At 32.6% G+C, this 25,953-nt stretch overlaps 3 protein-coding genes across 3 annotated transcripts; 1 reads left to right on the forward strand and 2 right to left on the reverse strand.

Moving 5' to 3' along the window:
* Positions 1–1,294, forward strand: LOC108829709 (uncharacterized). Its single transcript, XM_018603312.2, has 6 exons — positions 1–200; positions 285–346; positions 431–566; positions 646–718; positions 799–864; positions 979–1,294. Exons 1-6 carry the CDS (start codon positions 58–60, stop codon positions 1,189–1,191), a joined length of 693 nt encoding a protein of 230 aa, XP_018458814.1. The 5' UTR covers positions 1–57; the 3' UTR covers positions 1,192–1,294.
* A 335-nt stretch (positions 1,295–1,629) lies between these two features.
* Positions 1,630–2,322, reverse strand: LOC108829703 (uncharacterized). Its single transcript, XM_018603308.1, has one exon. The coding sequence runs from the start codon at positions 2,320–2,322 to the stop codon at positions 1,630–1,632; it is 693 nt and encodes a 230-aa protein (XP_018458810.1).
* A 264-nt stretch (positions 2,323–2,586) lies between these two features.
* Positions 2,587–3,357, reverse strand: LOC108829704 (uncharacterized mitochondrial protein AtMg00310-like). Its single transcript, XM_018603309.1, has one exon. It carries the CDS (start codon positions 3,355–3,357, stop codon positions 2,587–2,589), a length of 771 nt encoding a protein of 256 aa, XP_018458811.1.
* Positions 3,358–25,953: the final 22,596 nt, after the last annotated feature.

The raw sequence follows: 25,953 nt of genomic DNA on the forward strand, positions 1-25,953 counted from the left end.
ATTAAATGATTTTCCCCATTCTTTAGGGTTTCTGAGATTTTCAGAAGTTCATCATCAATGGACGCTTCGAAGAAAAGAAGAAAGGAAACTGAAGAGTTATATTTCCGTGATGAAGAATCAGAGATTTCATCTTCTTCTGCGCCGGTAGTTATATTTGCTCACGGTGCCGGAGCTCCCTCTTCTTCCGACTGGATGATTCGGTACGTGTTTGTGACTTTGTGTACTTCTTTGGACACAGATTGGTCTTAATTTTTTCTACTTTTTTTTGTTTTGTTTTGGCTTAGATGGAAGGATAAGCTAAAGAAGAGCTTATCAGCCGTTGAAGTTATCACCTTTGATTACCCTTGTCAGTGAAAATTCCAGAATTTTTTATATATAATATTTGTGTCCTTGATAGAAACTTATTGTGAATTATAAAATTTCTGGGTAGATATTGCTGGAGGGAAGAGAGGAGTTCCTCCAAAAGCTGAAAAACTAGTTCAATTTCATTTAGATATTGTCAAAGAAACTGCTGCTAAGTTCCCTGGTCATCCTTTGATATTGGCTGGTAAATCAATGGGTTCGAGGTGTATTTCCTTCTCTCTCTTACTCTGTTTACAAACTTCTTTTTTTTTTTATGTTGAATGTGATCTTATGCTTGTGCAGAGTAAGCTGCATGGTAGCCATGGATGAAGATATTCAAGTTTCAGCTGTAATATGCTTGGGATATCCACTTAAGGTTATGTTTCTACATTTTCTTTTTTCCCCTGTGATTGATAAGTGGAAGGGGATCTTTACATCGTTTTGTTAAATCTCTAGGGCACGAAAGGTTCAATTAGAGATGGGACCTTGTTGGAAATGGGAATCCCTGTTATGTTTGTGCAGGTATCTTTTATATGCATGTTAAGTTTTTACATAACTATTCTTTTGGGGGTTGTACATAATTGTTAATGGATCTTTGGGTTGTCATTAATGGTTTTTTTTCTTTGTATCAAAAAGGGTAGCAAAGATCCTATGTGTCCACTGGATAAGCTCCAAGATGTTTGCGACAAAATGAAAGGTGCGACTGAGCTGCATGTCATCGATGGTGGAGATCACTCCTTCAAGATTGGGAAGACGCACCTGGAAACAAAAGGTTTGACACAAGATCAAGTTGAAGATGTCGCTCTGCAAGCAATTGCAGCTTTTGTCTCCAAATCTCTTGCTTTCTGAAAATTCATTATAGTAACCGTTAAACCAGGCTGGATCAATTTTTTTTAATGTGACCATGAATGCAAAGTACTTTGTCTCAATGAATCAGAGAAAGTTGCGGGTTTGGTCAAGATGTAGTAACCACTTCTGGAACGTCATACCCTTGATAGACTATACTACATTTGGTTGGTACGTTAGCTTCTTAATTTCAACTCCGAACTGACTAATGCTATCCGTTTATTAGTTAATGCGGTAATGACTTGTGAAGTGTCCTTAATTAAGCAACACGTTTGGCTTATTTCTCTTCTCCCTGTATCTTGGTTTGTGACATTTTATTTTTTTCCAAAGAAACACTCAGCCTCGATTACAGATGGAACGCCGACGTTAGCATGGAAGTCTTCTTTACGTGCCTCATGGTGTGTATTTTTTTTTTGTAACTTCAACTACTTCATTAAACATTTAAACTGGGTTCAATACATAGCATCTTAACATTTGTTTGGCTACGCCATCCATGCGGGAAACATAAGATCTACTGACCCAAAAGAAAGAAACAGAAACAAAAGCTAAAGACAAGGAGCTGATGTCGCTGAGGATTCCGTACAAATCTGAAACCGGTGTGCCATCCCTGATCGCCGTCATCAGTCGACTTGAATCAGACTCGAAAGAGATTTGGTTGAAATCCAAGGAGATCGCTGCCTCCATTGCTGCAAGTAACGCCAACCCCTCCGCCACAAGGGGTGATTTAACATTTGCAAAAGTTTGGGAACCTGAACATAGAAGTTCATCCCCCTTCCTAACAAACTCCCACGCCACTCCTGCGTGGTGTCTTTCCTTACTCCAAGTTGCATCTGATCTGCAGACTATCTCACATCTTGACCTTTCCCATCCGGTGCTGCTTCTTGGTATTGCAACAGACTCCGGTATCTGGGCCAGGGTCCATTCTCTCGCCAGTCTAATAGCACTTGACATAACATCTTGAGCACAGGTACGTTCCTCTCTGAAAATGGCGTGGTTTCTCTCTAGCCAAATACTCCACACCATCCACGCTGCAAGATTCTCTGAAGTAACTCCTGTAGGTGGTAGGCATGTAGCTTTCTTAATCCGATTCCATCCTTCTGCAAACGATGTCACATTATCAAGATTGATCTCCATTTTACTGGGGAACCTTCTCCATACTTCTCGCGCTAGGGGGCATAAGAAAACCATATGAGTTATAGTTTCTGACTCATCGCAACTGTTGTATTTTGGGCTTTGAATAATTTGTCTAGCCGCTAAAAGTTCTCCCACCGGTAGGGCATTATGTAGCGCTCTCCATAAGAAGAGTTTGATCTTAGCTGGGATCTTCAATATCCAGACATCATTGAGCCATCTACTGTTTTCACTTCTATCTCGCTGGACTATAGGATTCCACTTTCTTCACTCTAGTGCTGCAACATAGCCCGTCTTAGCTGAGTATTCTCCTGATGGGCTCCTGAGCCAAATTCTACGGTCTGGCCCTCCTTGTCTACTCGTTTTTATACTCAGGATTACGGTTTCCATTTCTGGTAGTAGGCGTGACACCTTGCCTGCATCCCATTCGTTGCTTCCTTCCAGAAACAGAGACGCTACTAAATTATCCTTAGACTCTAGAGTAGCTGGTCCCATAGGTCTCTGTATCCTCTCGGTTGATAGCCAAGCATCATCCCATAAACGTACAGTGGCTCCATCTCCAATAGCCCATCCTAGATGTTCAACCAAAAGATCTCTTCCCAGTAGGATACCTCTCCACCCGTGAGGACAACCCGACGCAGCTTGAACCTCAAGGAAAGAATTATCAGCATAGTACTTTCCATTGAGAATCCTAGCCAATAAGCTCTGTGGTTTTGTGAGGAGTCTCCAACTTAGTTTTCCCAACATGGCATCATTGAAACACTCAATATCTCGGATCCCAAGTCTGCCATCACCTTTTGTCTTTGTTAAAGTATCCCAAGATATCCATGCCATCCGCATTTCTTCTGGTTTTGAGTCCCACCAGAACTGGGTCAACACCGATTGTATCCTTTTCACCACTGACATGGGAAGTTTAAAGCAAGACATGGTATGGGAAGGCATAGCCGACAGCACACTCTTTAACATCACTAACTTCCCCGCTGGAGATAGCATTTTTGTAGACCATCCAATAGCCTTTCGTCTGATCTTTTCCACCATACCAGTGAACAAATCTTTCTTTTTCCTTCCAAAATGCTCGGGAAGGCCTAATACTTCCCGGCACCGCCTTCCTTGGTGATTTGCAGCTCGTTGCGGACCCTCTCCTTCAGCACTTCGGGTGCCAGCTTGGAAAATGTTATTGCCGACTTGTCCTTATTTATCTTTTGCCTGGATGCCTGCTCATAGAGCTGCATGATATCCTTCAGCGCTTTCACACTCTTCTTGTTTGTGCGGCAAAAGAACATCGTATCATCGGTGAAGAGTAGATGGTTTACTCGAGGGCAACCTGTCGCCACTCTAATTCCCTGCAATTTCCCTTCTCGCTGAGCTTTGAGACATAATCCCAATAACACCTCACTGCACAGAATGAACAAATAAGGTGATAGCGGGTCTCCTTGTCTGATTCCATGCTCGGGAATGACCTGTCCTTTTGCAGTTCTGTTCATCAAGAAAGAAAAAGAGACGGAAGATACACACTGCATAATAATCTCCACCCATTTCTCGTGAAAACCGAGTCTTCTCAGAACTAAACGAATAAAATTCCACTCGAGCCTATCGTAGGCTTTACTCATGTCCGTTTTCACAGCCATGGAGCATCTCTTACTGGCCTGAGACGTCTTGAGAAAGTGAAGGACTTCATGCGTGATTAAAACATTGTCGGATATCGCTCTATTTGGTACGAACGCGGACTGATTCTCCGATATGAGTGCATCTAGGATCGGGTGGAGTCTCTTCGTTAGGAGTTTGGAGATTATTTTGTAGTAGACGTTGCATAGCGCAATTGGTCTATAATCTGCCACACTCTTTGGACCGTGAACCTTGGGGATTAAACGGACGTGAGTCTCATTTATTCCGCTTGGCATCTGCCCAGTTTCGAAGAAATCCTGAATCTCTAAGATCATCTCGTCACTTATAGCTGTCTAATTTGACTGGAAAAACCCCGCCGAAAATCCATCCGGACCGGGTGCTTTATCGGAATGAATGGAAAATAGAGCCTCCATGATCTCTCTGGGACTCGGTACTTGGATTAAGACCTCATTCATTTCCAGTGTTATCAGTGGAACTAGAGCTGCTTCCACTATATGTTCATGTTCTTCCTCATTTGAGGTGAAAAGTTCTGTTAAATAATTCACGATAGTAGTGGCAATCTCATCTTCTTTATAGTGCACTACTCCATCTGCGTCCTCCATCACGGAGATGTTGTTGATTGCCTGTCTTCCTTTGGTTATGGAGTGAAAGTATCCCGTATTTCTATCTCCTAGGCTCAACCACAAGATCCGGCTTCTCTGTCACCAATACTCTTCTTCCGCCTTGTACGCCTCTCTAAGCTCTTGGTTGATACGAGCAATCCGATCACCATCGTTGTAAGGACTTACCATTGCCTCTTCCAGCTCTTCTTTCCTTTTATCTATGATGGCTCGACTGGTTGCTTGCTGTTCTTTGTTCCATTTCACAATGGCTCCTCTTACTCTGGCTATTTTACGTGTAACCTCTTCTCTCCTAGGCCCCTTCCAAGCCTGTTCGACCAGCTCCTTCACCAGTGGATTGTTCTTCAACCTTCGATCGAATCTGAACAAACCTTTGCCCTTCTTCCTTGTAGTATCAAAACAGGTGATTACTGGTTTATGATCCGACCCCTAGTAGTCGAGATATTCAGAATGTCCGGCCTCAAAACGTTCAAACCAATCACTATTCGCCATAGCTCTATCCAAGCGACAGCGAACTACACCAGCACTCGTGACTCCCCGCCAAGATAGGTAGTCTCCAGAATGATGGAGATCGTATAAATCACATTCTGCCACGAAAGATCGGAAATCTGAAAACGATCCTTCAGTTCTAACCGTTCCACCCTCTTTTTCTTGGTTGTTTAGTATGTCATTAAAATCACCGGTCACGAACCAAGCCCCATTTCTAAGTGCTGCTATCTCTGCCAGTTCTCTCCAAATCTGTCTTCTCTTGGCAATATCAGTATCGCCATAAATAAAAGTAGCATAAAACACTTTTCCTTCATATCGCAACATTGTATCAATAAAGTTCTTACACGACTTGAGTACAATGAGTTCGATTTCAGCTTTCCAAAATAAAGCAAGTCCTCCTCCCCTTTGATCAGTGGGAGGGATCAAATGGCTGTTTACAAACTCCGATGAAGCAAATTTCCGGAGCACAACATCATCAGTATTCATTGTTTCCGAGAGGAAAAAGATATCAGGGTGGAAACGTTTCCGTATCTCCCCTATCCGCTGGACTGTCTGGTTATTCCCCAATCCCAACAGTTCCAGCTAGCTATCTTTAAGGAATTGGACTGGATGGATTTGGAAAATCCATCTTCCTCTTCGACGCTGCTGGAATTATCTTTGTCTGCGGTCTCTCTGTAGTTTGTCTGGATGCTGTAGCTCCAATAGTTTGGTTTAGCAGCTCGGTTTTCCTGGAGTTGATAGTCTGTCTGCCTATCTTCCTCTTAGGCGATCCTTTCTTCATTGTTACTCTCCTTGGTTTAATTGGAGCTGTGTCTGCTTTAGCTGCAAGACCCGTTTTTTTCAGCAACGGAGGTCGACCCAAGCGTTTCTTAGCTGGCACTCTACCTTGCTTGGTTGCTATTTCTCCTATCTGATCCGATAGGGATGATTCTCCAAGCCTGAGAGTGGCAGGGACTCTTGTAGGTATCAACTTTAGGGGATCGACAGTGTTCTTGGCTCTCTGTTCCTTCATCTTTTGTCTAGCCATACTCTCTGCAGTTTCTTCTACTTCCCCTTGGTCCTCTGCTTGTTGTACTCTCATTCTCCTTGCTGCACTCTCCGTTGGGTCAGCACACGAAGTATATTGGGCCATTGTTTCCCTTAGCTCTTCTCTAGCCTCATTTAGTACTTCTAGGGGAATTTCTTCTTCACGATTTGTCCTTCTGTCGTCGTGCAAAGCTCGTGGGGACAGTTCGGTGGTTTGCAGGTTCACAGCTTCCTCAGACCAATGGTGCCTTTCTCTATCTGCACTTCTTTTTTCAGATTGGGTGCTAAGCTCTATGTTTCTCCCCTCATAGGTTTCTGCTCCTCTGTTTGAGTTAGTGAGCCTCCTACCTGTATCCACCCATCGTTCTTCTCTTCTATTACTGCTACGGAGTGAACCTTCTCTGCTATAACTCATCTCTCTTCTAGTACCAGCATTGAGCGCTCTTGTACCAGTTGAATCATAGCTCCTTGTGACGTAGGTCTGCTTATTCCTATCTCTCTGATAAGGGTGATCTCTTTGTGTCCTCTGTCTGTCCCTATAGCTCAGAGGTAACTCTTCACGTCGATGAGAAATTTGTCTTCCATCCTCCTTAACTGAGTTTATCTGAGGTTGGCGTCGCTTCCGTTCTGGAAGGTCACCTTCCCTTCTCCTCGGTATTATATCAGTAGAAATTCTCCTCTGCTTTACTAACTCAGGGCATCCCTCCCGTTCGTGGTCAAGTTTTGAGCAGTGCGAGCAGTGTTTATCCAATTTTTCATACACCAAAGTGGCAGCTATCTCTCCTTTTCCATGGCCAAATTCCAATGTATAGTTCTTTAGGAGAGGGAGGAGTCCATTTATCTCCACTCTCATCTTCAGGCTTCCCGGGGTGATATCGCAACCACGATATGTTCCAAGATCCTCCCCCATTCTTCTCAGAATGTCCTCCCTCCATAGATGGAGAGGTACACCATGCACGCGGATCCAGAACGGAATCTGCGATGGGAAAGTTAGGTCCATAGATGGCTCCCATTTTTGCAAGATTACCATCCATTTAGCAAAATAGTAAGGTCTTTTCTCAAGCACCAACTCCATATCCTCATGGTTTGCGAACTGAAACTGGAAGAGACCTTGTCCTAGATCCACTCCAAGGGGTCTAGAGCTTGTCTTCCACATGTCTGAGAAGAAGGGTATTAGCGACCAGACCCTCTGTTGTTTCGGGTTTGTAACTCTGCCCACCAGTGTGAGCTCATGTTTCTTTATCAACTCAGAGCAGCCGAAATCTGGGATTACTATTCTTCCCGAGCGTAGAGGTTCAGGAGCATTTGCCACTCCTTTGCCTTTTTCTTCATATGTTAAACGTCTCGCCATTTAGGACGTCCGTTGATGTTTACAAGGTTCTGCACCACACAGGTGAGAAAGTTCTGTAGAGATAACCCTACAAAATTTGTTCTGTTGGAAGGACTCTACTCTCGAAAACTTCTAGAGCCTCAATCCAGAGCAAACCTGTCCAGAGCCAGAAAGAAATCCATAGTCTGCTTCAAGGGAGAAGATTCAGCTTACCGAAGACGACGCCGGCGGTCCCTCCGACGACTGTCGGGGGAGAGAACCCGGTATGAGTCGGTTAGAACGGTTTATTATCCAGAGGTTTCTTCTCAAAGCAGAAAGGATTTGAACTCGAAAGCGGTTAAAGCAGGGGAATAAGCCTAAGTTGGTGAAAAGGTGTCAGGAAAAGCAGGGGGGAAACCCGTTTAAACAGCGGTTAAAAACTGTCATTGGTAAAAGCGCCTGGGAGAAACTTTCTCGCACCTCTCTCTATGTTGTATTTTGGTTTTTGGTCTCATGGTGTGTATTTGACTTAAGAACTTCAACCTTACAAGTAACATCTTGACTCTTTTCCTCACCCTTATCAAAGCCGTTCAGGTAGTGATTACTAACAGAGAATCCACATCGTTTCTTGAAATTAAACCCTATTGAGATACTTGATTCAGTAATTACGTGGAAGTTATAATGGCTTTTATTCAATAAAGACGGAGGTATTACAAGCAAGTTTGGAGATTGCTTTGTATCAGGTTATATGTCCAAATGTATATCCTGCAAGCAGATTGTTATAGAACCCGTTCGTTTGTCTGTTCTGTACTGACTGACAGATCCACTTGGCTTTAACCATCCTAAAGAAAAAATTTGTCTACAATATCTATGTGTGTGCAATTCACCTTGAGCATGATGGTGATTAACAAGCACCGAACAGAACAACTGCATTCATAAATAAATTGATAAATTTAAAATATCAATATAATTTGGAAAGAAAAACGGAATTACAGAGGTGAAACACTCTTTCCTTAATTCTGTAAACATCCCGTAATGTGACAGTTGATATGACTTTCCAAAATCCCATAATACAACTGCATATATTTTTATTTTTCATCACTGAAGAATAGAACATGTCGGACCTGACTTTTATGTTGCACTCTCAAACATAAAACAAAACCTAAAAATATTCAAATAGGAGAGAGTGACTTTATGTTGTTGAATGTATCTATTCTATAATGCTAGTAAGCCTTTTTATAGATAAAAATATGAGAAACACAAGTTTTATTGCTTGACTCATATCTTCCAAACCACGAGGCTTCTACGCATGAAATCACTTGGATAATGTGCTCAACTCATTTATGGATCTCTTCGAAGAAAAATCAGATCAAGAATTATGCAATTTTCAAAACAGGTGATATTCAGTTTGCGCGAATTTGACATATTTGCATTCAAAGAACAATTCCGACCATCCCAGATTGAATTAAGGCACAAACTCAATTATTCTACAATCTTGGTCCATCAGAGAAGCCCAACAAAGTGTATTAGCCCAAATTTTTTTTTAAAAATTGATTTTTATCCAGATTCAAAATAGTATTTATCCAATTGTGTGTTTCTCTATCTTGCATGCAGAATAGAGTTTAAATTTCAACTCCCAAGTTGTGCTGCATGTTAGGATATTTTTACTGACGAAAATTACTTGTAATTCTCTATAAAAAGAGCTCAAAATCACGAATAAAAGATAAATTTGTTTTCACTGAAAATTAGAGAAGTTTGTCTCCTTCAAGATGTGATATCTTGTAATTTTTGGAACTTCATGTTCATGGTATGTCATATATATGTTTATGGCTGGTCTAGACTTATCATAGGTCCTTTTACAGATCTTTGTGGCGTCTCTCAATCCATCTCTCTATCCATTCCTTGTTGGTGTGTCATATCCAGAAAGCTGTCGATTTTTTGGTGTGTAATATCTAAATAATTGATCCACTGGTGAATCAAAAGAATTTCCGCAACCTTTGTGTGCCATTCAATCCACATCCTTTGATCTATTGAGATTTCAGAGTTTCTTGGATGCAAAGATTATCCTTTCACCATCTTTAGAGTGCATCATCCTTGGGAGTTTTTTTTATCATTAATGATAAAAATCTCCAAAGGATACACTCTGAAACTGATAAGGAATAAGCCTTGCAACGAATGAGGCAGAAAGCAACAAACAAACAAGGTATGTGGATCGAAAGGTGACACAAGAGGTGCTGAAAGTCTCTTGATACTATCCTATAATGGTTGTCTCTAGATATGACACACTAGATTAGACCAAGTTAGATTGAAGGATATTACACACAGCAATCAGAAAAGCTTTGACCAATGGACAGGTTTGAGAATCACTCTCAAAGTTTCCAAAAATATAAACTCAACTCTTATTCATTTAAATAGCCATTACAACTTATTTATAATGAAACTAAACTTTCTCACAGTTAGAAATTATTTCATTGGAAATGATAAAATCAGTGCATGGAGGAGGGAGAACATTCGTGAAACAAGAATTCTTTGCATGTAAGAGAGAAAAGCTTTCCATGCGATTTATTTTCTGATTTTCGTCACTTTTCTTTGACAGCAAAGAAACCACTTGATTTTGAATCTTTTTGGATTTGTAACTTGATAAAAATGGGCGGTACATGTTAGCTATCAAAATGGGTCAATTTCTGAATGTCTTTCATGTCCATAACTTTGTAAATCAGCCCAAAATCACACCATACTCCTCTTCAAAAAGATTTGTCGTAAAATATTTTTCTCAGCAGAAAGAAAAACTTAAACACACACTTCCAAACGATCCAACAAATTGTAGAACATAAATAACAAAAACTCTTTTTCTTTTTAGAAGATAGATAGATGAGAATGGTGGATAACAGAAGTGAATACCGCTTTTAGAGTGACTCTGATACCAAATGATAAAAATCTCCCAAGGAATACACTCTGAAAATTGGTAAGGAATACGCCTTGCAACGAATGAGGCAGAAAGCAACAAACGATTAAGAGATGTGGATTGAAAGGTGACACAAGAGGTCCGGAAAGTCTCTTGATACTAACCTATAATGGTTGTCTCTAGATATGACACACTAGATTAGACCAAGTTAGATTGAAGGATATTATACACCAACAATCAGAAAAGCTTTTACCAATGGATATTACACACCATGATCTAAAACATGTTTGAGAATCACTCTCAAGGTTTCCAAAAATATAAACTCAATTCTTATTCATTTCAATATCCATTACAACTTATTTATAATGAAACTAAACTTTCTCACAAAGGTAGACATTTATTACATGGGAAATGATAAAATGAGTGTATGGAGGAGAGAGAAGGTTCTTGAAACAAGCATTCCTTGTATGTAAGATAGAGAAGTTTTCCATTCAATTTATTTTTTGATTTTCGTCAGTTTTCTTTGACAGCAAAGAAACCACTTGATTTTAAATCTTTTTGAGCTTGTAATTTGGTAAAAATGGGCTGGACATGTTAGCTAACATCATGGATCAATTTCTGAATGTCTTTCATGTCTATGACTTCATAAATCAGTCCAAAATCACATCTTATTCTGTACTGACGGACGGATCCACTTGGTCTTAACCATCGTAAAGAAAAAAAAATCGTATACAATATCTATGTGCAATTCACCTTGAGCATGATGGTGATTAACAAGCACCGAACAGAATTATGTGTTGAAGTTGATGGATGATCTGAAATTACACAAAACAAGAGCAGTTAAATTAAGAATATCTCTTGCTCAGTTTTGGTTCGACCCTCTCTGAGTTTTCTGAAGGCTGTTCTCTTTCTAGTTTTACGTTACTATCAGCTAGTCTGTTTTTCTTTCTTCTCGGGTTTGTTATTTCTTGTAATAGTTCTTGCTTCCTTATTATAAAAGGATATTAGTATTTTTAATTAATGAAAACCTTTTAACAAAAAAAAATTCAGAATACCTTTTAACAAATGTTAATAACTTTATTTTTTATAATAATATTACATAGTTAACAAATTTTAATTCGTTTTAATGGTATGATAATTTAATTAACTGAAAGTATTTTCAAAGTAAGTTGGTTAATTAATTTACCAATCTAATATAATTTTATCATATTTAATTTATATAATACTTCTATTTTAATTAACAGAGATTATAACAAAATTTATAAAAACATTATATATTTTTATTTTTGTTTTATAATAAAACTTAATTAATATGAATTTAAAATAATAATAAATTATTAAATACGAAATTATTTGATGCTTTATTTAACTAAAATTTTTAAAAAATTTAGTAGTAAGATTCTCTATTAACAGATTTTGTTATAACTAAGAAAATAAAATCTAAATTTATAGTTAGAACTAATTTATAATTACCATTTTATTGATTACTATGTCATATTATATTATGTAACTAATAAAATTGATCTACTATGACTTTTGTATAGTAGATAAAAAAAGTGATTCTATTTTAATAGAGTAGACCTTATCATTGAACTTCTCATATCCGTAGTTCGTAGTTTCAAAACAAAAACGTATAATAATCTATTTATATATTTAGCCATATACAAATAAACCACGGCCATGGAGGAGACAGTTACGTTATTGAAGACGTTGCATTTAAGCCAGGATGTGTTTTTGTACCTACCTTCCATTTATTAAAAACCATGTAAACTAACTTATCCTTGAAATTTGAAAGCGTACTTCGTATCGTGCATACTGATCACCACCAATTTTGTAATCACGATTGTTTTTTTTTTTTTTGCTAACTGATTCGTATATTTTAAACTCTCAGATTTACATGTCATATCTAGAAATTTATAACAAAACTAAATTCTGACCCACCCTTTATTTTTTGTTTTAATTTTAATTTTTATATTTGTGTGTGTTAGTTATATTTGTGAATAAGTCTTAATCAAAATACATTTTATTGAATAATTGCAATTTAAATTTGATCTGGTATACATTCGGTTAGGACTGGGTTGCGGGTTAAACCTGGTTCGCTGACCTGTCAACCTGCGGATTTCAATTTCTTTTGGTCAAAAAGTCTGACCCGCATAATCCGCAAAAAATAATTTTGTATTTGCTCTGCTTAATTTTGCGGTTATCGGGAGATTATATTTTTTTGACCCGCCTTAAAAGGGCGGATATATTTTTTGTTTTATATCTTCTTAGAAGTTTAATTTTTATATTTTTGTTCTTAAGTCATATTTGTGATTTTAGTCATATTTGTGATTTTCTTGGTATAATATTTCTCCTAAATGGTTAATAAGAGGTTTTAATCTATTTTATTAAAATAGTTGAACCACACCTATATCTATAAAAAATTATAATTATAAAATGACTATAAAAAAACTGAAACATAAAATTAAAATTTTCAGAAAAATTTTAAACAAAAAACATATCCGCTTTTTGAAAGGACATGTCATAATCTAGTAACAATATTAAATAGGAATACTAATTTACTTTTTTGTTAATAACTTATAATATTTTTATATTTTTAAGATTTAAAACTTAATTTTATAATGATTTTAAAATATTTTTGAACACGTAAAGTTCTTACATTTGCACTGAACAGGCAAGCTATTATATGTTGATAAAATAATCATTTAAAATAACCAAATTTATATGTACATATTAGTCGATCATGTAGATATTTATTATCAGATGCTGAATACATTTTATAATTGTCGAGTACTATATGTGTATAATACGAAAGTGGTTGCGAGAATATTGGCATTAAAGGGGAAGTTACAAAATTCAATATTATTAATCTATTTAATATTATTTCTGTAACTAAAATAAATAAATAATTAGACATAACCTTGTATCAATTGGTCATGACGAAGAATTAATAGAATAGATGAATAATCAACGTTGGCATGATGGATAAATGATAATACGCGCATACGTAACATAATGTGAACCCAAACCTGAAACCTAATTGTTTGTCCTCATCCCGAACATGAAAATGACTCTTTACATGTTCACTGTTAATAAATGCTAATATATGTGTGTAATTACATCACATGATTTTTTCAGTAACATATATTAGGCGGATTTAAAAGTCGTACTCTATAGACTACATGATATTCTTGTACAGTTGTAGGTGATATAATGGATCACTAGATTTTAACCCACAGATTCGTGCGGATATTTTTTATTTTATAAATGTATCTGATATTATTACAAATGTTTCAAATATATAATTTCCATGTTAGTATTATATATCTGTAACTCTATAGTATTATTGTTTATATTTTTTATTTGGAATTATTAATATATAATGATTTGTTTAATATATTTTACTTTATTATTAATATTTATTACTTACTAATATAGTTTCGAGTTAGGTATAATAAAATAATGATATGAAATCAAATAGATAACATTCTCCAAAATATGTTTTTTTCTTTAATTTATATATTTTTCTATAATACATTTTAAATTTTATTTATATATATACTTTAGAAATAAATATGTTTGAGATAATTTATATTTACATGTTGTGTTTAAAAATATACTTTAACATATATTGTTTTAGTATTTTACGGGATTCATAAGTAAAAAATGTTTGTTTAAATAATACAACCCTATTATTTTAATAAATTTTATATATAGTAATATCTATCATATTATTTTAGTAAATTTTATTGATATAGAATATTTAAATTTTAAAATATTAGTTTGCTTTGATTTTTACAGCATATATAGTTTGTTTTTAGTGGTGCATTTCAAAAAGTTATTCTTTATTCTCTATAATTTAATCTTTTGTAAAATTTGAAATATTATCATTTCGAGTTTGAATATTTTTTTTCAAAATTTATATTTTGTCAATAAAACTTTGACAAATTAGACTACTATTTTTTAGTTTGGAAGGTTACATGAATTTTGAATTTGTTTTGGTTACTACACTAATAAATTATTTTATAAAAAATATTTGATTTTTTTGGGTGATATTTTCTAAATATTTCTCAACAGATTTTACTATAATTAAAATAAATAAATTATGATTAAATTTGATTTGTCATTAATATTTTAAATGAATTACTAAAATTTTATAGTTTTCTACACTATTATATTTTTGTATATAAACATTTTAAACAATATATATTTTTGAGATTTTCAAAATAAATAAAAATATACTATATAGTTGTAGATATAAAAATTTAACCCATGTTAATAAATTTATTTCCGTATAAAAATATTATGTAGTTCACCAATTTTACCTATTTTAATGATGAGTGATAACTTATTTAAATGAAACAATTAAAAAAAATTCTGTTAGTTTACCAATTTAATATAATTTTTATATTTAATTGATATACAACTTCTATTTTCATATAATACAAAGTATAATTATAGAATTTATAAAAAATAATATGAACTTTTTTATTTCTTGTTTTATATTAAAATTGTAGTTAACATTGATTTATAACAATTTTATATTACTAATTACAAAATTAGTTAATATATTATTTTATAAAATATTAAAATTTTAAGTAAGATTGTTAGATCTTTCTCAACAGATCATCTTATAGTTAAAAATAAAATTCATATTTAGAGTTGGCTTATTATTAATGTAAATAATCAAATATATCATATTATCTAATTCTTTAAGTGATCCTACTATGATTTGTTAATGATAAATAAAAATTAAGATCCTAAATTAATAGATCAGATATTTTTATTTCTAAGTCGGTCTAATAGTTTGCTGTTAAAAAATGATCTAACTATTTATATTTAAATGCTACACGTGCAGATTTATAATTGTGAATCAAATAACTAACTTTCTTTTACTATTTGATATTTATTCAAGTAATTTTAAATCTGGTAAATTAAAATTATCTGTGATAAACTATTTGTGTACAATATAAATGTTTTTTAAGTCTGTACGTAGAGACTTAACAAAATTTTCACAAAATATGGTAACAACAGATTTTTAACTCAATTAATATCCTATATTATTAGTAGATTAATTAATTAAGTTAATATTAAGGATATTGTATAATGGTATATTAAATAGTACAACTATAAATAAGTCCAAAACTTAAATGATAACTTTCATGGTAGATAAAAATAGGACTATGTTTTAGTAGAATATATAGATGCATTTGCCATTTTATCCGCATAATACTGTTGTTTATTTATTTTTATTATTTAATGTGTTTGTTATAATATTGCTAGTATTAAATTCATACTATATAGAAAAAATTTATACCACAGGCAGTTTCAAATTTTAATTATAGGATGGAGCACTTAGTGCTACTAAGACAGTTTTTTGTAACAGTTTTCCACTTGTCCTAACTAGCTGGTCACCACATAACTAAAAGTACTAACACCTTGACTAACTAAATCTAGTGTTTTAGCGGGAACCTTTCTCCACCACTCATCTTTATTTTTTTTGGACAGTGTAGATCTTTTCTGATTTTTTTTGACAAGACTTATATCTACCAATTCACAACCATCTGATTACATCATTCATCTCACCAACCGACGTTCCAGATTTTCTGGATTTTACCATCTCACAGTTTATTTTCAACTTTGTTATCTTCTTCATTCTAACAAAAAGAAAATCAAAACTTCAAAAAGACTGCATATTCCTCGGACATTTTGCTGCAAGAAATATGTTTTTTCTACTTATCATTTCTTTCATCTTCTCAAACCCTCCTTTAACCTCTTTTTCCAATTCGTTTCGCAAGTTGTAATGTTGGACCATTGCATGGTCATCCCTGGAGAATTGACCTCCGTCGGCTTGCTTTGGGAGTTTGTGATCGACAAGAAGAAGATGACACGTATTGTCTTTGTCCGCGCGGACGTACACACGTGTATACATTAGTCCCCATGTTCCACAGCGTCCACAATATACATTCACGCCTCTGCCCGTATGTACACTATATGACGGTGTCCGTTTGTACACTAACGTCTGATGTCTATGCATAAACGATTATCTATGTACAACAAATGTTCAATGAACATGCATGTTGTGTACATGTGTACAGTTAAAGCCTATGCCCATGTACACCTTAGTGTCCATCGGCCACAGCGTGTACAATGTATATTTCTGTCTGTGTCCATGTATACATAACTGGGCGTCTAAATGTACTATAAGTCTTCTATAAAGGTTGTACCCACATGTATACATTAGTTCACATGTTCCCACGTGTATAAATGATTATATATGTACAACAAATGTTCAATGAACATGCATGTTGTGTACATGTGTACAATTAAGGCCTATGCCCATGTACACCTTAGTGTCCAAATGTACAGAGTCCTCTACAATGGCCGTACCCACGTGTATACATTAGTTTCCATGTTCTCACGTGTATACATTAGTTCCCATGAAGGCCTATCCGCATGTATACCTTAGTGTCCATCGGCCACAGCGTGTATAATGTTCATTCCTCTATGTCCATGTATACAGAACTGTGCATCTAAATGTACTTTGAATCATGTCCAAAGGCCGTACATACGTGTATACATTAGTTCCCCTGTTCCACAGCGTCCACGAACATGCTGTACATAAAAACAAAAATGAAACATGGAGTTTGTTTACTTTGTCCGAATTAATCATAATCTAACAAGAACATGATGTAAATCTCCAACTCTATTCGAAAGAATCAAAATTTAAATAATTAAGAAAATTTAGACTTTACATTGAATTCTCCTATTGCATAAATTTTGCTGTACACATATTCACCATTTGAACATACAATGTTGAAACTTGTAAATATATGTTACAAATTCATAAATGTCTAATTGAATGGTTCACCATGGTAAAATATACACGTCGATACTGGTAAACAAATGTACATATAGATATGTTCATTGTTGAACTACTTATAATATTTCAAGATGTAATGGTTATAAAAAAATTCTATATTTGTAAAGCCACATTTGTTATTTTTTTGAAATATCCACCATGCATAGTTTCATGTGGACAACTATATCAGAGTGTATATGTGTACAAGATATATCTTAATGTACAATCTTTTTGTTGATTAGCCATATCTTTTTAAATATGTCCTCCTTACACGATGTATCCGTCAGAGTGTACATGTGTACATTATCATCAAAGTGTACATGTGTACACTATGTATCCAAAAAAAATTATATAAAAACTGAAGGACTAAATGTGTAAAAAATCAAAATTGGCCATTGTTGCTCGAGTTTCATTTTGTGCCCATGTACTGCTGGTCAGAAATGAACCAGTGACAATGAGGTGAGACTTTAGACAAAGATGACAGTGAAACTTTATCCTTTACTTCCGACGACGAAGAAGGAACATGACGAAGAAGATGATGTTACTGGTAGTTACTCGTCGGATTCTTCCACCGCTGGTGGCTCTGCAAGTAAACAGAGAGTTTTTTTCTACAAAAACACAATAAAACAAAAGAAATCAAAGCACTTACCGCATGTCTTGGGTTTTTTGCAACTTGCCTTAGAAACTTCCTATGAACCACTCTCCTCCACAAATAGCTTCTCTAATAACTTTTCTTTCACATTCTCAACCTCCGTCGTCTCTATCTCTACAGAAAATTTCCAAAATCAGATACAAATTTCCTAAAGTTCTATTGAGATAAACAAAAGAACCTCCACCGCCGTCCTTCTCTTTCCCACGCCGGTTACGTCTCCCTGGCATCTTTCTCCGAACAATTTACTGAGATTTTTTTCATCGGAATTTCCGTCCTCTCACTTCTTTTTCTTCGGTAAAAGTAAAGAAAACAAAATAAATAAAAATTTGACATCCGCTTTTTGTAAATTAAAATAGATTAAGTCTCACTTTGGGCCTACCACTAATTTTTGAATTTCAAACGTGAAACCAAATAAAACTCATCTTAACTAAATCCTATATCACCGGTTACGTTTTTTGAAGGTCAATTTGAGTCTTTTCACTCAAAAACTGTCTCAGTAGTAGAAACTGTCATATGGTATAAATAAAAACTGTAAACTGCCTCTGAATGTAAATGACTCTATTATATATTGTCACAAGAACTATTGGTTAGGAGACAATTATCATCAAAACATGTATGTTATTGAAGACGTCGCAATTAAAGGAAGGTGGGTGTATCTAATCTATTAAAAGTGAAGTACAAATAGTACATAGCCTTGAGTTTTGCACAAAAATTACCAACCAATGCCACTGATATAAACTCTATAAACATCCCTTATATATTATTTGAGGAACATTGTTTAAGTTGTAACTTATAGTACCATGCTGATGTGTCAGTCTTTCAGCCTCTCTAAGAACCCTTTTTAAAAAATATTTTGATTACTAGAGTAATTACATTGCATGCCAATGAATAAATTCACCGACCAATTTTATATATCATAACGACAGCTTCTATTAATACAAAGTTTGTATACAATTATTATTCGGCCTTTATTCTTTTGCGAGCCTTAACTATGGCCCATTATATTTAGACAAATCATATTGGTTTAATATTTTACCGGTTATACTGAATGAAAACAAAATTAAATTGAAAAGAAACATAATTGAATATACTTTTTATCTATGCCCGTCAGACCACGAGCATCAATTTTTTAATACATATCTATACTATTATTTATGAAGTGATTTTGCTTACTTGTCATGTTCTCCATGATTTTAGCTAATTTTGCTTATTTGTCATATTTTTATTAAGTTTAAGCTAAATTATCATTGATGTATTATTTGTTTTGAGCTGAGTCACTAAATTATTAATTTAAAATAATATCCTTGATGAATATTCTATATAAATAAAAATGAAATTTATTTTATTAATATTAAATTTATATATTATATAAGCTTTTCTTATTTGTCATATTTTTATTAGGTTTTAGACTTTTAGATAGGTTATTAATTTATTATTAGTTTCTAACTATTCACTAATTTATTTTAATGATATTAAGTTTATATGTTATATGCTATATTAAATAATTGATTACAAATAATATTTTAGAATTATCAAAAAGATAATTCTTCTATATATGTTCTTTTTTGTGCCTATCTGAAAACAATATTTTTATTATAAAAGTTAATAAAATAATAAGATACAAAACAATTTATTATTAAATATTAGTCAACCAAAAATTATAAATATATTTTCTAAACTATCTCTAAGATATGAGTGTTTTAGAAAAACTTAACACAGTAATAAGTATATATTTTGATTAAAAGTATTTGACATATATAAATATTTTGATGTTTGATTTAACTATTTCAAAACATAAATAATAATTTATTATGCTGGTTTTAGATTAATAAGACATAAACTAATAAGTATTTATAAGAAATTTATGCCCGCATGTGCGGGCAAAACACCTAGTAGTCCGTAATACACAAATACATTGGTTAGATAACAATGATGAACAATATCACACTGAATAATATACTTTTTTTTCTAGCTTGATGGCAGTGTCAAATATTGATTTTAGATTAGTGTTAAACATAAAATAAAAAAATTTAGAATTTTTTTTATATGTTATATTTCAAATTTTTCTAAAACGACTATAAATTACTAAAAATGGTAAAAGTCTTACATTGAAAATTTTGTGATCAATGGTAATGTTTTTTAGTTTGGCTCATCATTTTTTTAATGGTCCTTCAACAATTTTTAATGATTAACTAAATAAGTTATATACATAATAGAAAGTGATTTGGTTTAAAAATTGTTGCATACCTCAAAACAAGTATGAACCATCGTCATTTGGTTACAATAAAAACATATATGATTGGACAAAAAATCTGAATTCAAATAACCGAACCAAATCCAATCCAAAAAAGTAATACAAAACTTTAATCAAATTGGTTAGATATCCGAACAGGTTCAAAATTTTGGTATCTAGAAAACCGGAACCAAACCTGAGTCGGACCGATATATTTCGGGTATTCGAATATATTCAAACCAGATATATATACTTAAATATATTAATTATTTTTAAATTTAATATCTGAAATATTATACAAAATAAAACAAATATGTTTTTAAATTGTCCAAACTACTTAGAAATAAATAAAAATAGTAAAATTATATATTTAAAATAGCTAAATGTTACTCAAAATTAGGGGTGGGCACTTCGGTTATTTTATCGGTTCGGTTCGGGTTCGGTTCGGTTTGGTTAATTCGGTTCAATGATTTATCCAACCAAAGTAAACCATAGTTAGTTCGGTTTGGATCGGTTTCGGTTCGGTTTGAACTCAGTTTGGTTTGAATTCGGTTTGGTACTAAAACACAAACGCATGGTCATAAAATCATCGTGTTGACGATTATAAAAAACTAAATTATGTTGACTAAATTCAATATAAAACCGAAAAAAACTTTTAGAAACACAAAACATTTATAAGAGCACAATCAAATCAAAGTTAACTATAATAAATAGAAAATTAAAAAACATCGTTAATAATACCTCTACAAAATAAACTATGTAAACTAAATATAATGTAAAACTGAAACAAAAACTTTAACAAATTATAAACATCAAATAAAAATTAACTAAACTAAATAGAAAACTAAAAAAAAATCCTTAATAAAATTAACAATAACTTTAGTCTTAGCATTTTAGTATATTGTATATTGCTATATGCACATTGGTTATGGGTTCGGTTTAATTTGGTTCGGTTCAACGTGGTTCGGTTCGGATCGGGTTCGGTTGGTTCGGGTTGGGAAAATCTTAAACCTAACTGTTTGATAATAGACTTTGGTTCGGTTCGAATCGGTTTCGGTTCGGTTGGTTCGGTTCGATCGGTTCGGTTCGGTTTTTTTTGCCCACCCCTACTCAAAATACCAAAATACTGAAAATATATGAATATTCAATATATATATATATATATATATATATATATATATATATATGAATATTTAAGCTAAACCAATTTTTATGTTAAGTTTAAATGTTTTGGTATACATTATTCAAAATTTATATGTTACATACTATTTTTATTCTTAGATTTTGAGAAATTTAAAGTATATATGAACTTTAATGTTTTTAAAAATATTAAATGGATTACCCAAACCTAAACCCAAACCGAACATGCATAGATTCAAATCAAACTTGCAAAGTTCCAAAGCAAACCTAACTGAACCAAATTATATTCACAAACCATCCATAATAAAATAAACAAAAATTATTGATAAGAAAATATGTATATTTTAAAATATTTAGATACAACATATTTTAAAAAAACTTACTCCATGCAAGGCGCGGATTATCATCTAATTCACTATTATTTAGAATAGGATTTCACGTCATATAATAAAACTTCATATAATAAAACGATTGGACAAGCCCATTAACCTTTTTTTTTTCATTAACCTTCTTCTTCTGACCCAAATATCATGAATGAATTTGTAAATTCTAACCATAAAACGAAAATATCTTTGCATCACTATAATCTCAATATCTGCATGGAAAATGTTTAAATAAATTAGTAACACGAGATTGTTAAATTAGTTTTTACAAAATTTAATTAAATTAACATTACTAACCAGAACTAATACATAAATTTAGTAATGTAATTGTAGATAATATCACTAAACCGAATTATATATATTACATGAATTAGTTACAATTTTTAAACCATTTGGTTTAGTTAATATATTATTATTAACTGTAAATAAATAGTATTCAAATTTTATATTAATTTATTCTTTTAAAACAGAAAATCAATGATTTTATTTTTTCTAACGATTTAATTGGACTTAGCATTAAAACAAGATATCAACTGAATCGGAAATATCAATTCAACTATCATATCGATATGGTATGTTCAACACTGTTTACAAATCAACAAATCATTTCTAAAATATTTGACTACCTTAATAACTTAACACAACAAACCCCGAAATTACAGCCATCACATTAATAAATACGTATATATATACTTCCTAACCGTAAAAAGCTTTGCTAAATATTCCTAGCATTTAATATATTCCTATTCTACACAACTTGCAAATCAAGTTTTCAATTAATTTAGTTTTGATTTTGTTACCGACAATTATCTCACCTAAAGAACTATATATACTCTTCACACTACATTGACCACTACTAGGACTGTTTAAAAAAACCGAACCCGAAAAACCGAACCGAATCCGATCCAAAAAAGTAGTACTAAATCCGAACCAAAATTAAGAGGGTGTTATTGGTTTATGTATTTTAGTGGATTTGAAAATCTAATCCAAATCCAGTGTTATTGGTTATATGATTTTAAAATCCATATTTAAATTCACTGTTATTGGTTTTATGATTTATAAACAAATTTTAAAATCAAGTGTTATTCAATATCAATGATTTATGTATGGATTTGATTTGTAATTGTATTTGATTGGATTTTAAAATGTTTTTAAGTTAAAAATACAAAGGAACAAATATTGAACTGAATCTTGATATTTTGATTGGATTTGTATTTTTGTTTTTTTTCCATTACTTTACGTTTGGCATGACAAGATAAACATCAAAGCTGCTTTGATGGTTTCCTGCTAGGTTTTATGGTTCGCTTTCGGTGGTGATGTTGCTGTGTTCCGTATGAGCTCTTATTTGTGTATCTCGTTGCAACGACTCGGTTACTGTAGTCACCATCTCTAATCTCTGTGTCTCGTCAGTGATTCTCCAGCTCGGTTCGAAGAATATGGAAGCTTTGGCTCTGCATCACGTCGTTGGAAGTCGGAAGGTAAAATCAGTGTATATCCTCATTTTCTGGTTTGTCTCTCCACCGGTTCAACCAGTGGCTCTTCCACGTATAATGAGTTCCGGTTTGTGCTGCAAGCCGGCAACCTCAATAAAGTCCGGCTTATGATGTGGTTAACAGTGACTTTCATCTCCTTAAGTGTTTGGTGTTATGGTTTTTGTTCTGTTTTTATTGTACTTAAGCTATTTGTGTATCAGTTAGTCTCCGGAGATGTCACTTTTATCTTCCGGTTTTTGTTCTGGAGACTGATCTCTTTGTCTGCTGGTTTTGACTCTAGGAATTATGTATATAACTCAGCTAGTTGTGGTTTCAAATCATGTGTAATCATTGGATGAATGATCAATATAATCTTTGTGAAAAAGGACAAGTGCATGCCAATTTTTCAACTTGTTTATTATAACAAAGAGAAACTATAATAAACACGTACATGACAATTTTTCTACCTGTCAATATCTCATATAGATATCTATTTGATCAACATCTTGAACAGATGTTAACACTTTCAATATATCATTTCTGTGATGGCTTTAGGAAGATAATTGAGAAAATTTAGCCAATTCATGGTGCTACATTATACCAATTTTTCCATACCAAAGCATCATCTTTCCTAAACTCGTAGGTCTACTTATAAATCCATTTGGTTCATTTACAACAATTCAGTTCTTTTGATTTTGCAATTCATATCAGTAAATTTTCAAATCCACTTGGCTTGATTTGAAAATCATTAGATTTATGGAAGATTTCCAAATCTAATGAAGATTTATAAATTCACTAAACTACTAGAACCAATAACCCCCACTAAATATCCGAATAGGTTCAAATTTTTGGTATTTAAAGAACCAAAACCGAATCCGATCCGAACCAAAATATTATGAGTACCCGAATGTATCCGAAATAGATTAATATACATATATATTTTAACTATTTTTAGATTGAATGTATATTAAAAAAACATCCAAAATATATATAATACTTTTAAAGTGTCCAAAATATTTAAAAAAATATATACAAATAAGCAAAAGTATATGTTTAAATAGTTAAAGTATACTCAAAATACCAAAATACATTAAATATGTATTGATTTTCTATGCAAATATCGAAACCAAACCAATTTATATGTTAAGTTTTGGTACTTTGATACATATTATTGAAATTTATATGTAATATATTATTTTGTTTATAAATTTTGAGAAGTTTAAAGTATATAATGAATTTTTAAATTTTGAAAATAATTTAAACGGGTTATCCGAACCCGAATCGAACCCGCAAGGATCCGAACCGAACCCGAACCAAAATTTAAAAATACCCGAATGGAGCTGAAATCTTTGACCCCGAAAACCCGAAATCCGAATAGACCCAAACCGAAACCCGAACGGATACCCGAACGCCCATCCTAACCACTACATTCACATTAATGTCAGAAACAAAAAACAATGTCAACCAGTGTCAACCAGTGTCAACCAATGTAAGTTGCTGTCTAAATATTTTTTCAACAAAAATCTATAAAATCTAATTTTAAATAATAATTTAAATAAAAAATTATAGTATAATTTAATAAAAACACACAAATTCTAAACAAAGTACAATAGTATTTTATACTTAATTGTTTAGTTTACCAAGTAAAATAAAAAATACATAGAAAAAAATACAATTTTGTAGTTTAAAAATGACGGCTAAACAAAATGAATAAGATACACTAATGAAAGAGCTCAATAACTTAGAAAACATTAACATGAATATGTTTTACAATCAACCAAAACATATAATTATGTAGAATATACATCCGTGCGGATGCACGGATCAAAAGCTAGCGTATTTTTGAAGGCCAACTCAATTATCATCATCACCAATTTTATACTAAAAACAATTCGTAAATTTTAACTCAGTTCACAAGCATTATTTATAAATTTATAGCAACACGAATAATTAATGTTTGCATGATAAATAAAACTCTCGCACAGAACGTGACTCCAGACCTAATCTCCCGTCCTCATCTTCAACATGAAAATGACTCTTTAACTATTCACTGTTAATAATAAGTATATAAAAAGTATTTCAACAACATCATATTATTCAAATTAAAATTCGCATGAAATGAATATTTGACTACTATATTTCGGATCACATATTTGTTTGCTAATTACAGAAAAAACATATGCATATGCGTAAAGAAGTTTCAGAAAAAAAAAAACATATGCATATAAGGGGGAATTAAACACCTAACGTAGAAATTGCATTAACACACACTATAAACTACACTAGAGTTTGACCCGTGCACCCGCACGGGTTATTTTCATTTTATATAAATACATATTATTTAAATGTTTATTAGTTTATATTTATCATATTTTAAATATTTTATAAATACAACAAAGAAAATAGTGAGCCTTGCCCGCTACTAAACTTTTGACAAAATATTGACCTATTGATATGTTTGAATAATATTTCTTTTAACATGAAATTATTTTTCAAATGTAATAAAAATTTAAATATTTTGATCAGATATGTATAATACGGTGAGATTTAGATACGTTAGAAAATGAATATTTGGTTATAAACGTATATGTTAGAAATTTATAGTAACTGCAATGATTAAACGTATATGTTAGAAATTTTTGAAATATATATAATCTTAGGTGAGATTATATTATATTAAAAATAATATTCACTTACAAATATTTCATATTGTTCTATAAGTTGTTTAAAGATATTTAAATCTTAACATATATAAATTTTATTGTTCAAAATAATTAATGGTAAGTTAAACATATATTTTAGGAATATTCATAATATTGTTTAATATCTAATTTAAACTTGATTTTTGTTCAAAATAATTAATGGTAATATTATCCAAGTTTTATATAGTTAAAATCGATTTTAAATTTGAATATCC

The sequence above is a fragment of the Raphanus sativus genome, chromosome 7 (assembly GCF_000801105.2).
Source record: "Raphanus sativus cultivar WK10039 chromosome 7, ASM80110v3, whole genome shotgun sequence".
Taxonomy (NCBI): Eukaryota; Viridiplantae; Streptophyta; class Magnoliopsida; order Brassicales; family Brassicaceae; genus Raphanus; species Raphanus sativus.

What these genes read in the sequence shown, in the direction of transcription:
- LOC108829709 (XM_018603312.2), top strand. Translation starts at nt 58, where the DNA reads ATGGACGCTTCGAAGAAAAGAAGAAAGGAAACTGAAGAGTTATATTTC. An exon ending in GCTTGGGATATCCACTTAAG is followed by an intron (nt 719 to 798) that starts GTTATGTTTCTA and finishes TTAAATCTCTAG; the next exon opens with GGCACGAAAGGTTCAATTAG. An exon ending in TCCCTGTTATGTTTGTGCAG is followed by an intron (nt 865 to 978) that starts GTATCTTTTATA and finishes TGTATCAAAAAG; the next exon opens with GGTAGCAAAGATCCTATGTG.
- LOC108829703 (XM_018603308.1), bottom strand. Translation starts at nt 2,322, where the DNA reads ATGGAGATCAATCTTGATAATGTGACATCGTTTGCAGAAGGATGGAAT.
- LOC108829704 (XM_018603309.1), bottom strand. Translation starts at nt 3,357, where the DNA reads ATGGTGGAAAAGATCAGACGAAAGGCTATTGGATGGTCTACAAAAATG.